This window comes from Brienomyrus brachyistius, chromosome 20 (genome assembly GCF_023856365.1).
Source record: "Brienomyrus brachyistius isolate T26 chromosome 20, BBRACH_0.4, whole genome shotgun sequence".
NCBI classification, from domain to species: Eukaryota; Metazoa; Chordata; class Actinopteri; order Osteoglossiformes; family Mormyridae; genus Brienomyrus; species Brienomyrus brachyistius.
The window spans coordinates 12,112,884-12,126,304 of record NC_064552.1 but is presented as its reverse complement, the minus strand read 5'-3'; the positions used below and the strand labels follow the sequence as shown (position 1 = coordinate 12,126,304).

The window sequence follows — 13,421 nt, the reverse complement described above, 5'->3', positions numbered from 1 at the left end:
GAACCTACTATTTCATCCTCATATCACTTCATTGATGAGCCTTAACATCAGGAACAATTAAGCGGGTGGGACAGGCTTTCCAGGTCCACATAACACCTGACACCTCTCCCCCACCTTCAGCACCTCCATTTGCAGAATACAAATAATCAGCCTGCAAGGTCCTGTTCCAGACGTTTTCCAACACATACAACACATGTCTGCTGGTAATAAAATGTTCCAATCATGCGTTCCGCTGCATAACAACAATGCCACAATGCCCCAGGTGCATGACGAAGAGAATCGTAATCCCCGAGTCGGCCACACCCTCGACCCACAGCTGTCTAAGCAGAACCTACCTACGGGAAGTCTCTGTGCATAAAAGAGGGAAACATGACTTCAGTGAATCCAACTAGTTCATCGGTATTGAGCCATATTCAGGGTCAAACATGCCAGTATGTTTGCAGATCATTAGGTGTATTTTGATAGGTATTTCATTTATTTACATTTTCCACCAGCAAACGAAAGCTGTCCAAACTTCAAATGAAACCCCTCTCCGTTAATCCAGAACACATATATGTAACGGAGGTAATGAAGTCTGATCTATTAAACATCATTTAACACTGAAGAATAATATTATTAAAGAAGACAGGAGTCCTTTTCCTCATTTACATCTGCGGCTCCCCTCATAGCGGAGGAGCAGGAGGAGATGCCTGGCCCACATACCATGCTGTTGATGTCAGAGTCATAGCTGCCGCAGGGGTGCGCGGGGACCCCGAGGGGCTCCAATCCCTCCTCGTCCCACATGTAGGTGCCCCCAGAGCTGTCCGAGGGGGAGAGGTCTAAAGATGAGCCGTGTGGGTAGCCCACGTCCGGGGACAGGGCTTGGTCGTTGTGGCAGTTCGGCAGCCTGAAGTCATTGTCTCCCCCTGGTGGTGAGGTAGAAGAGGGCACAGGAAGTACAGTCGTTGCCCAGTCCAGGCCCTCAATTCTTTCTTGCTTGGGGACTCTGTAATGGGATCTCATCCACCACTACTAAAAATGAGTAAACACCTAGTGCTCGTCCAACAAGTGATTCATATTTCATGCATACATCACAGTCAAATATAATACACAAATTACATGTTTTACACATAATCTTACAATCTGTATAAGACACTGCTTTGCGTTAAGCCAAAAATTAATTTGACTGAAGACATACTTTTTGCTTGTCACTGTATGGCTAACTGGCACTCTCATGGCAAACAGTTTGGAATAAGCAGCATTCTCAAGTTTACAGCAGTCAACACCCCCCCCCACCCCCCACTTCCCCGGGCCTCCATCTGTGTCTGTTCTCACCTGTCAAGCCCATCTCTGCCCAATCCACACTGTCGGACAGCAAGCTGTGGAGACTCGTCTGGCTGGGCGTGCTTTCCTGCCGGCTGGGGGGGGTGTTGTCAACAAGGGCATGGGGCTGTGATTGGAGAAGCCCTTCCCTTGGGGGCGGGAGCAACTGCAGAAGCCCGTTCAAGTCCCCCAGATTATCAAAGTCGTCCAGGTACTCCTCACTGGTGTCGACATGCTCCAAGGAAGAGGTAGAAGACAATGACATGTCTTCCGGAAACTCTGTTGGGCACTGTGAGATATGCTCGGCCTCCGAAGGGCCTGGGGATTCCTCCGGGGTCCCACCTAGGTCACTCGGAGGATCAGGGGAGGTGAGGGGCGTCACCATGGAGTCCCTGCTACCCTGCCTTGATGATGGCCGTGGATGCTTGACCATGGAAGGCCGGGTCAGTTTGTAGCTCAGTACCGAAGGCTTCCCGGGTAGCAGAGCCTTCTTTAGAACACTAGGCGGCGCCAGACCAGCAGCTGCTGCAGGATCCTTAGTGCCAGGGGAGGGCCTGCCGGAAACAGGCTTGCAGCGTGCCTGGCCTTTGCTAAAGGACAGGGAATGGGACACAGGCAAGGGGCTGGTGGAGGGAAGCTGCTTGAAGTGGCTGAAGCTCTGTGAACGTACCATGTTGTCTACAGACAAGGCTTTCAGGCTGTCGCTGGACCGAGATAGGCCCTGCCGTAAGCTGGGGTCAGGTACCAGACGTCGCAGGCTCGAGCGGGACGGTGCTGGGCCACCGTTCGAACCTTTCAGTTTGCTGCTGTGCGTACCTTGCACACGACCTCCACGAGGGTTCCCTCTGGGGACAGGTGAGAGGCGTCGGGGCTGGGAGGCTATGGCAGGGGCATTCTTAACCTCCCTAGTCATGGCCACCAATTTTTCCTCCAAGTCCTGCTCCGACCTTGGCATCGGCAGGCTGGCAGTACCACCACCGGTCTTCCTTTTCAGAGCGGGTAGGGACGACACATGCACCATTCCGTTGATCTTCCCCTGAAGGGGAACCTTCCCTTCGACACTAGGCGTGGACTGGCCGGATCCATTCAACATGGGGCTGGTGCCACCGGCAGGCCGGGCACCAAATTTTGGCAGCCTGGAGACCATGGTGGGCTTGTGGAATAGGTTCTCTCCCATCAGCCGTTAGCGGTGTCATTGAGGAGCGACAGGCGGATGAAACTGGAAGAGAGAAAGTGAAGCTCAATGTAACGCTGACTCAAGGAGAGCTTAGGAGGAAGATAACATTAAGAACATTCCATTAGCACATGATTCAGTGTGGCTAATTAATGCCTCTAACGAATGTGAAAGTCATATGGCTCTTAGAAGTCAGAGCCAAAGCACAGTACATTCGTGCAGGAATATCGCCGCTGAAACGTGGGCTTTGACAGATGCGCCGTGCCTGAGGCGGGACACGGGAGCACAGGCTTGTCTAAATACATACACTCCGGGGAGTTTAAATGACACAGAAACACAAGCACACATGCTTCTCTCTCTCATGATAAAGCCACTAACATTCTGACAAGAGACAGATCAAAAACATAGTACTTCAAATGTGATATCAAACAGCAGACTAAAGTACTCAATAGACTAACCAGTATGAACCACTGTATTACATTCTGGCAGCCAAATGAGTGCTGAAAAGCTTTGCACAAATGGGGAAAACACAACAAAGCAGGTCCCAGTACTATTATCGCGCCATTCACACGCCTAGCACCATCAAACACTGACGCAGCCACACCTGTTCTTCCAGTAGTCATTGCCTGACCTGCCCACACCCATAAAAACATGTAAATATAAGCAGTGTGAGGTATCACAGATCCAACGTCTACTCAAAGGAGACCCTGTTAGTATTTTCACAATCTGTCACCCATCCATCTAGACACAGTACGACCGGTCAGCTAACAAATGAGGAGGCCGTAAGCTGAAGAAGACAGTAATTTGTAAGCAGGGTGGGGCAGGAGAACCCCACACTGCTGCCTCTGGCACACAGATCGTCACGCCGCAGTCATACAAAACACCAGAAAGAGATCATTAAAAACAGTCACACCCAACACGTTTTAACCCATCCCGTTTGTTTGGGACAAGAAACATCCCAAAGGTCATTCCCAGCATGAGAATTAGTCCATGATGGGAAGGCTGAAACAGGCTTGCAGATCAGACATTATTCTGACATCAATGAACCACAGGCCTGTCGGCTATGACAGCCGCCTACCTGAGCTGGGGAAGCAAGGGAGACAAAATCCTCCCCAGGAGGAGGAGGAGGAGGAAGGGACTTTATTGCACATATCTGCCCACGCTCTGCACACGTCCCCCACTGCATCTGTTTACATTTCTGAGCAAATAAACATGTGGAACAAGGCGGGGGCCATGGAATGGTGGTGGGTAGGGGTGGGGCGTAAGCCAAAAAAAGACGGATACAATGTGACGCTTTGCTGATCAGATCCAAGAGTCCCGACTTGCAACACCCTCAGGTGCAGGAGACAGAATACAGAAGGGTGGGTAATTACTCACAGACGACGACACCCAAGATGAAATCTGACAACGAATCAGGGAGAGGGGAGCCAAAGATCTAAAACAGCATATCTATATCTATAGCCCACTGGTGTAATCAGATTTATTTGACACTTGTGTTTATGGAAGTCTTTACCCACAAGGATTCTGGAGGTAAAAGGGGAGACAGCAGGGACTCTCTGAAGGGCAGAAAAGGCTGTTTCTGCTTAGTGGGACGGCTCTGGGCATCATGTCCCTCTACATGCCCTGAAGAGGTCCCCCTCAGCCATTGCATTCCACTTTGGGGTCTGTGAGGCAAGACAGCAAAGAGAGCAAACCAGCAGTGCTAGCAGACCGGTTTCCAATCCATGGTAGAGGGACATTATCATGCCAAACCCACTACTTTGCCATAACTGTCTTGGAGGAAAAGCAGCCTGATCTCAAACGGTTGGTCTGTTAACATGCTATACATTGATCAGTGTTAGGAGTTTGGGGAAGCTGTGCAGGAGAGTCTCCTTCTGTCTTGCCAGGGCGTCCACTCTGGCCGTGTCGCTGGGGTTGTGCAGCCATTGAAGGATTGTCATGTTATGCAGGCTTCTGTTGGAGCTTGAAATCACATTCCAATCAAAGTCAAAAACAGGATAGGGCTAGAAGCTCAAAAGAGGCTGAGCCCAAAGCACTCCGCACCCTGGAGAAGCACCACATGCCATGTAATAGCCGGATTTGAAAACCTTAACCCACGGCAAACCCACCCATGCCTGCTGCCATACATGGCCTCAATTCCAGATGTGGAACTGCGAAAGTCACACTGCTACACCGACGTGACACCATCACAAAAATCGCATCTTCGTATCAAATGTACCCAGAGAAAAGTAGCTGCAGTGAGGAGCAATACCTATTTATGGTCCACTGTGGCCACAGGACGGCGCTACAGGTGCAGAAGATGCAGGCTATCCCTACACTGCTCTGTAATGGCTCTCAGAGATGTGCACTATCATGCACAATGAGATCCGTACCCTGCAGTTTCACTGGGGCGCCGGAAGATTACCGAGGTGCGTCTGCCGAAATTCGGGAGCTGCCTCTTTGGACTCATGAGGGCTGATTGACAGCAGACAGCAATTAAGCCTGGGATAAGCCAATTAGGTGGCACAGTACATCCTGCATTACTGCGTCAGTATTACACCCCTTCACTACAGCTGGGGAAAATCCTTCCACTGAACCATCTTCTCTGTCCCGCCCCCCCAGAATTACATAACACAAACAAAACAGAGCAAAGCACCGTTACAGGAAAAAGACGTTAGGACCCCTCCCTTGTGCACCCCCTTCCCACAGCCAGGATCCCCACGGCAGCTTTTGAAAGCAGGTGCTTTAATATTTCATAGCTGCATAGCTGTGCCTCCCCAAGGCAGAGGGGTGGGAGCTGCTGACTTCTCACGGGGCAGTCAGGTTGTTGTACACAGCGTGTCGTTCACATCGATAACTTTGTTCCCCTTTTTGGAACTGTGACCCTGGAACTGGAGCAATTCCAGCAGACATTGGAACAAAGGTCAGGTGTACTCAGAAGCCTCACAGAAGAAAAACAGAATGAGAAACAGCTCCATCAGTTCCTGACTGCTCCATTACATGGGTGCCTCACAACACAAAGACGCCATCGAGTAAGGACTGGCATCCCTCACAACACACTGCAGAAAGCAGCTCAGGAATCACCATCTAAACCAGGATCTTTGCGTTCTCCAGGCACGCTCATTGACTGCGGGGGAAATCAGAGCTCAGCTTAGATGACCCGGACTAAGAGGGTAATTCCCGCTGATGGAGGCACTCGGCCTGAGATTGGACTAGGGCGCTTCCTTGGCACGACGGGCAGCCGGTGACAAGCAGCCCTGCTGTTGTTTACGAACTCATCGATAACGGGCCATTAACCGTTGGTGTAGCCCACTGACCGGATCAATGCAGGCCACGGGGGAAAGGGAAACATTGAGAACAGCATTGCTACAGAACACTGCAAATGAGCAGTTTACCCACAGCCCACGAGAAAACAAATTCAACCGAACGCAACAGAATAAACACAAACGGGAGGAGGCCTTCACAATTCCCCACCAGAGGGTCAAGTATAAAAGGTATTTTACCAAGCTTGCACTCTTATCCAACTGACCTTCCTGGCACTTGCCCTTAGTTACCATTTCCTGCAACACTGACTTCTGTTAAATTCTAATAGCAGTTTTTTACTTATTTTAAAGCTATGTGAATATAACCATATAGCATTAATGAAATCTAGTTTGATTAGGTGGGTCTTAAGCACTGCATTTATTACTACAGTAATACGTCATTGATTGAGCAGGAAACAGTACAGCCCACATTAATAGGGTGGGGTTGGAGTGGTCAAGCTGAGCTGTAACAGCCTCCTTCCAGATTGACAGCATCACAAAAAGACTAGCGTGCTAGCTAGGGAAATACGAGCGGCAGACTGATAGCATACAGTGATGAAGAGCAGCGGGATGGCACGGCACCGCGTTCACAGGCAGATGGTCGGAGCCGCAGGGCGTGTCCGACGCTTTCCGGATCCGGGCCCGCAGAAGCTGGCTTCTGACCTTGGCAAGCACCGCTCAAGCTTTGCTCTAGATGGAACACCACAACATCACAGCATCCGGAGAAGTCAAATGTCCTTCAAGCACTTGACCTATGGAGCAGCAAAAGAAAGCCACCCCCATTGAAAACTGGAGGCCGAACACACAGTTCTTTATTTGATTACACCACAACAATGGGGACCATTGCAAGCTTTTCACATTAACTCCTTATTTAATAACAAAATAAGTATCAGTCACACTGTTCACCAGCACAATGCAATACAAAGCCCATCTGCAAAACCCTTTCATTCCCACACAACTTGAATATTCAATGTGTGCAGACAACTTCTACGAACGGCTATGAAATCAAACCAATCAGGCTGAATAAATCATGAAGCCATTACGTCTCCATTAGCCTCAGTGACTAAAGTTAGACAATACTTCCATCCAAATCCCTTCCAAACTGAGACATCATGCATTTTTTACGACGGATGGCCCAAACATTTCCGTAATCTGCAACCACGCGGCAGTCACGTGGTGCACGGGTGAGCCAGGAGACTTTAGACGATCACGTATCAAGTACACAGACAATCCTGACCTAGGTTCAGGTACAAGAAACTTGTGTTTCTGAATGGAGCTGCACAATGTCATATCGCAATAAGTGAAATTTCCACAAATAATAATGCAATATTTAAATCAACAAAAAAAAAAAGGGACGAAATCCCCCAAAATAAAGTCTACCCAAATACAACTTATGTACCAACAGAATATGTCAAATAAGTTGGTGGAGCCACAAATTCTGTCAACAGACAAGCAGTGTCAACAAATGCGATGTGATTACTGCATGTGTGCACGATGCATCATGTAACCCTATTTCTGGAACATGCACCCTGAAAGGCAAGTATAATCAGCCAGGAAGGTTTTTTAACTGGAGGGTACCAGACCAGTCATTGCACGATAATCCAAAACCATGAGAGATTTAATGCCTTGTTCCATGAATACTCTTGCAAAGTAATACATGTAAGACAATCTTGTTAACTGGCAGATGAAACTTTCAAATAAAGGCTGAAATTTGTTTACAAACTGCCGAGGACATGCATTTAAAAAAAATCCACCATGAACAGACGAGTGTCACTTTTCAAGCATGCACCTGGGTAAAGGTGACCCAGCCTTTGATGATGATAAACTAGGTATTCTAACAACAAGCTTTTCCACACACTGTACTGAAAACACAGCTACCAGAAAACAGGGGTCTCCCCTGCTGAACACATCTCAGGAGGCTCCCGTTTTCCCTTTTCCATCCTGGAGCTCCGGGGGACAATTTTACCACAGTGTGCGCTCCTCCCAGTCAGTTGCACACAAAAGGAGCCATTATTCTCACCTAAGGTCCTCAATTAACTTCACTCATATCAATGAGATCCCTACAGCAACTAGTTCCACAATCCCAAAAGTTCCAGAAACGTAAAACTGTACAAGCCGGCGTTCTTAACAAATGTAAGCCTAATAGTAACAGAATGTCTTCAAGTCTGGGAGCCCGTCTGTGCACATTCTCTGTAACAGTGTATACACATGGCTATATTATATCAACAGGGTGTGTCTACAGGTGTCATCCACTGTGCTACAGGTTCTTTGAGTGTGTCACTAAGGACATTCCTCTGTGTGTGCGTCTGGGCGTTTTTGAGGCTGCCTATGCGTGCCACAGAGGCAGACAGTTATCTAACAGGTATGACGGAGGCGAAAGGACAAAAAAGTCTTGATGCTGTGGTGAGTCTGAAGTCTCCGTTACCACGACAACAATTAAGCAGTGGACAGCAGCAAGGTCAAGCGGCATCATATGCCATAGAGTTTGAACTGCTCCATTAAAAAAAAAATGTCCGATTTGTATTATAAACAAATCGATTACTTAAGAATTTTTAATAGTTGCTGTCAAACTGATATAGACATGACGTTCCTCCAGGATGACTTGTCTTCATCTGGTTCTTCAGACTACCTAACAGAAACTACATATTAACATCATTAATTAGATGGTGAGCATGCATATCTCCAGCTGTTACAACACAAACCAGTTCAGTCGCACAGGCCACAAATAGCCATCTGCCGCAATACAAAATCGACCACAAAGGCTCCATCCACAGCAACAATGCAGGCCTTGAACTCATACAGAGAAAGGGGGGGGGGCATGAGGGATGGCACATGGCTACTCAGCAGATATCAAGGTGCAAGCTCACGTGCCTCACAGGACAGATAGATGAGTACGGGCCAGCATTGTGAATCACTTTCACTTGAGGCAAAGGCCATGGGATGGAGCCAATAGATAAGGCTTTTCCTTTAACGCGAGTGTTATGAGCAGTGAGGAAAACCGGGAAAACTCGTGACCCATCTGACCTCCATACCAGAAGCTGAACTTTAACCCCCCGTCTTTTTGAGAAAGACAACAGTGTTGCCTGAGCAAGTGCCACACTGACAGGGCACAAAAGTGAGACCTGCCTTCTGTTCATATTTTTACCCCATGAATGTGGCAGAAGATCCCTCTCCACACAAGCACTCAAGTGCCCCTCTGGGTAATAATTCACCATAGCCAGCTGAAGAGACTAGCTCCGAATGGCAGCTCACCTTCACGGGTCCGAAACACCACCTAGGTCAACCAAATTTCACACATCTGTCCTGGCGGCCCGGTTTATGGTTCTCTTTGCCAGTCTCATGAAGCCAAGATAAGTCCCTTCCAGAATTTCCTGCTCGATCCATAAAGTACATCCATAAAAAGACTATTTTTAACTTTTGCCCTCCATGCAAGTGGAGTTCCCCGCCTTCGTTCTAGCCTAGCAGTGGCATGCAAATGCCCCACCCCAGGGTGGTTGAACCACAAAAGCCCATGAGAGAAACAGCTGCACGGATATACGACTCTCTGTGCCATGCCCCACGGCCACCACATCAGCAAGGGCAACTGCTACTGTGTGCATAGGCTAACTGCTAATCTTGTTACAAAGTGTGGTAAGGCTGTTAATCACACCCCCCAGTGATTAAAGCCATTCCACAGCTTACAGACCAAGCACGGCATGAATATCCAAGACGGTAATTAAAATCATCCCTGGAAAGTCATTCATATTCTGCTATACTACAGTCACTGCTTTAGAAAGAGAGTCTGTGTATGTGCTTTTTTAAGTTAAAATCAGAACTGCCAGACTTTAGGACTAGTTTAACAGCAGGACCCCAGCTCCTACAAGAACATTGACCTGTGAGTTTTGGGCAAGGGGCCCTGTTCCTTAAACATCGCACCTTCTACTGGGTTAATTTTAATTCTGCACTAAAGAAAAAACACTTATTAACAAGAAGGTTAAAGAAGCAGAGATTATGTCTTCTTGCACAGAAGCAGGCATGCCCTGAGAGAAAACCACAGAGATAAAGGGACCCAACTTCACACACTCCACACCCAAACAGCATACAGACCTTCTAATAAAAATAACACGTTTCAGACAAATTTTACAGCATGTTCTTATTGCATGCAGTACCCATCTTACACTCCACTAAAGAATATCATTAGCAGAAATCCCTCACAAGCTTCAGATATATATGGCTAAACGTTCCACCACAACTGCTATGTACAGCTCAGCAAGATGATACCACTGGCCTGTGCCACAGCTGGTCTACTGGGAGTGTCATGTTGCCCGAGGACAGCCTCTCCCCAGCAGTTCTGGCCTCCATCACAGCGCATAAGTGCTTTTATCCCCCTATAATTGTTACAACAGCAAGGGGGGGGGTCCCCTTGGAATAGTACTTATGACCCATAACCATTAGCATGCAAGATAATAGCAGAGCATGTTCAGTCAGCCTGATGGATACCATGGAAAGCAAAATTAGGCCAGGCAGAGGGCAGAAGGGTGTGGTCCTTTAACGATTAACAAAAGGCAAACACATGGTGCGAGAGGGACCAGGCACAGAGCATTCACAGCAGCAGCACTGATACAATACTTACTCCGCTACCCCAGGACATCGCTTCTATGAACTAAATCACCAAGTAAGCACGCAGTAAAATGCAGCATTGCTGCTCAGCTCCTTTGGGAGTCTGTCATGATGAAGGACCTGACCCAGCAAAAAAAAAGCATGTCTGCCGACTTCTTTAGAGTCAGGAGCACATTACAGGAAGAGCGCGACGTAGGTTTAGTTATCAGCCACTGACAACACACCCTGAGGGGTGGCGAGGCGGCTGGCGTCAGCTGCAGTTTCGGCATGTGACCGCAAAACACAGGGCCAGGCCTGTAAGTGATGACTTGACGCATGGCATGAGAAGAAAATCACATCTCTGTAAGCTGACCTCACAGCCTAGAAGCCACAGCATATGGGGGGGCTGGCATGGAAACCTGACCAGACTTCTGCCACAAGCAACATGCTGGGCTCAGAGGAGGGGGGGAAATCAGCATCCTATCTATCCATCTGTCTAGGGACCCAAAGCACATCTGCCTCTCTTTCCCTGTGAAATGAACTCCAGCATTTCCTCTCCTCTTTTCCATATTATGATTAAAATTCAAAAAAAAAAAACATAACACAGAAAACCAAGCAATCTATATCAGAACCTGTTTCTTTTGACCTCCACAACACCATCCATCCATTTGCGATACCCACTTGCCCAGTGCAGGGTCACAGGGCTCTAGTGAACACCACACTGACAACTGAGTAAATTCATGAGGCTTATTCTAAAAACAAATAGTCAAACATGCACATGTAAGTGATATAGAACTTGCACCTACATTATGACATATTAATTATTGTTATTCATTGAGTAAACTGTGGCCAAACTGTACAGACATATGTTAACAATAAGGTGACAAAGACTTCTCAATCACTACAGACTATTTAACATGGACTTCCCAAGTCAACTTTCATAACTTGGTTAATTTATGAGGCACTGTAAAAACTAGTGGACAAGGACGCATATGAAACAGTACAAACTGCACCCACATTATGGCACATTTATTATTATTCATCACTTACGCTTTGAACAAACTGTATAGTCATATGGTAACAATAAGGTGTCAAACACTTAATCATTACAGACTTCTTAATGTACTTCCCCCGGTCAACTTTTCAGGGAAAGGAGAGGACGCTGGCAGATCAATTCCAGGGAAGAGGGACAGTCCAGACAGAGTAAAAACTGCAGGGTGAATCAGAGAGACGGGGAAGTCGCCTCCATCCCTTCATGCACCCTGGCGGCACCTTGCAGGTAAAACGACACCGCGGAAAATACCCAAGACGTGCCAGGTGGTGTGGTGGCACCCTATCTGACAGAGATGCGGTATGACTCTGCTGAACGGTGGCTGTGAAAGTCATGATACCAGCACTAACCAGGCATGACAACCAAAAAGAAATGAAGAACAATAGCCCGAGCGAATAGAAGAAAGGATTCAGGTTTTGGGAGCAGCACATACCCCCCCACAACCCCCACCACCGGGCCTATGTGTCAAAGTAGCTGCAGCAATGCCATGCCCCAATCGGCTTCTGGGAAACTGCATCAGAGGACATGGACTGACAGCTCACACTGACTGCCATATTCCAGTAAAGGATAAACGATATTAATATTCATTTTAAAGTCACACGACAAATGGTCTTACCTCAGGGCGTTTCACAGCATCATCGCAGTCACCAGAGTCAGGATCCAGAGGTGCGAGGACTAGAGAACTGACACACCATAGCTAGTACTGGTAATAGCGCTACCAGGACGGCTAAACGCTTACAGCAAAGTCAGGATCCAGAGATGGAAGGACTGTCGGTTAGCAAGACTACTGAACTCACACACCATAACTTGTACTAGTTACCCCACTACCCAGGACGGTGAAATACGTATAGTCAGGTCTTAGATGTATATGGGTTAGTAAGACCAGAGAACTCACACACCTTAACCAGTACTAGTAATACCGCTAACCATGACTGCGAGACGGGAATAATATAGCCAAAATCCAGATGTGGAAGGACTACCGGTTAGTAAAACTGGCGAACTCACACAGCATAACCAATACTAGTAATACGGCGAACTGCGCATAAAGGCAGCCATGTGTCGGATGCTGATGTGCGGTTGACAAGTATCCGAGCTGACCGCGTTAAACACAAGCGAACCTGGCGTCTACCGGCGTTAAACGGCGGCCCGAGCGGAACTTGCCGGCCGACCGGCCGCGTTCAACTGCGCGCGAACTGCACGAGACGCGCGGCCTCGAGCCGCATTTCGCCTCCCCGATACGGGTTAAAAACCGGAAATAAGCGGTCACTAACCTAATTGGGGATGACGGTAGGCAGGTGGCCACGGCTCGCCTATCGCCGCAGCTCGTTTGCGAGGCTAGGGCTCCCCTCCAAATGTGTTCTCCAGAGATGTCACGGAGCAGCGGCGTGGATGTCAGACGAACCGAAACACGACGTGAAGCGACCCACGTTAAAGCCCGCCGGCCAGGTAACAAGGTAACGCAACGGCCGCCCTGCTGCCGATTCTGGTGGCGGCTTTATGTGCGTAATGCGTTTGTCTAAAAGCCCCCAAACACATTCACCATCGTTCCTCATCAGCATTAGTTCGTTTGTTTTGTTTTTTTTTCGCTCTCCCCTCTTTCTTCTCCTTCCTCCCCTCCTTCCCCGGCGTCTCCCGATTCCAGCACTCGCTGAATCATTCACACACGGCCAAACAGCTGACCCTGACGACAGACGTGACCGCCCTGTCCCCGCCCACAGACACACCTACGGCCCCGCCCCCAATCGTGTCGCGCTGTCCCGTTTGTCAACCGCGACTAGTTAGGCGTCGCGCACAAACCGAACACGTTGATTAACCGAGACAAAATCGATACGACACTGGAAATATATTAAATGACGCAGAGAAAATGTCAAAGTACATTTAATTTTAAAGGTATTTCAAGAGAGAGCAGGTGTCGTCGTATTATTATATTAGTATTATGAATTATAATTAAATATATAATTTGGCGTTTTGAAAAGTCTCGTGTGAAAGTTACCCTTTATCAAATTAAACATTTTTTGTTTTTATTTTTCATCTT

The 13,421-nt window shown here is 48.1% G+C and overlaps 1 protein-coding gene across 7 annotated transcripts in view; it reads right to left on the bottom strand.

Moving 5' to 3' along the window:
• Nucleotides 1–13,060, bottom strand: part of ccser2b (coiled-coil serine-rich protein 2b) — a 41,054-nt gene extending 27,994 nt beyond the window's left edge. For 4 of the 7 annotated variants that reach the window (XM_048987542.1, XM_048987546.1, XM_048987547.1 and 1 more), the window contains exons 1-3: nt 12,003–13,060; nt 1,315–2,521; nt 703–905 (exon numbers count right to left, since the gene is read on the bottom strand). In XM_048987542.1, the coding sequence (XP_048843499.1) occupies nt 703–905; nt 1,315–2,479 (1,368 nt within the window). In that variant the 5' untranslated portion in view covers nt 2,480–2,521; nt 12,003–13,060. The other 3 variants (XM_048987543.1, XM_048987544.1, XM_048987545.1) reach the window with 3 other exon arrangements.
• Nucleotides 13,061–13,421: the final 361 nt, after the last annotated feature.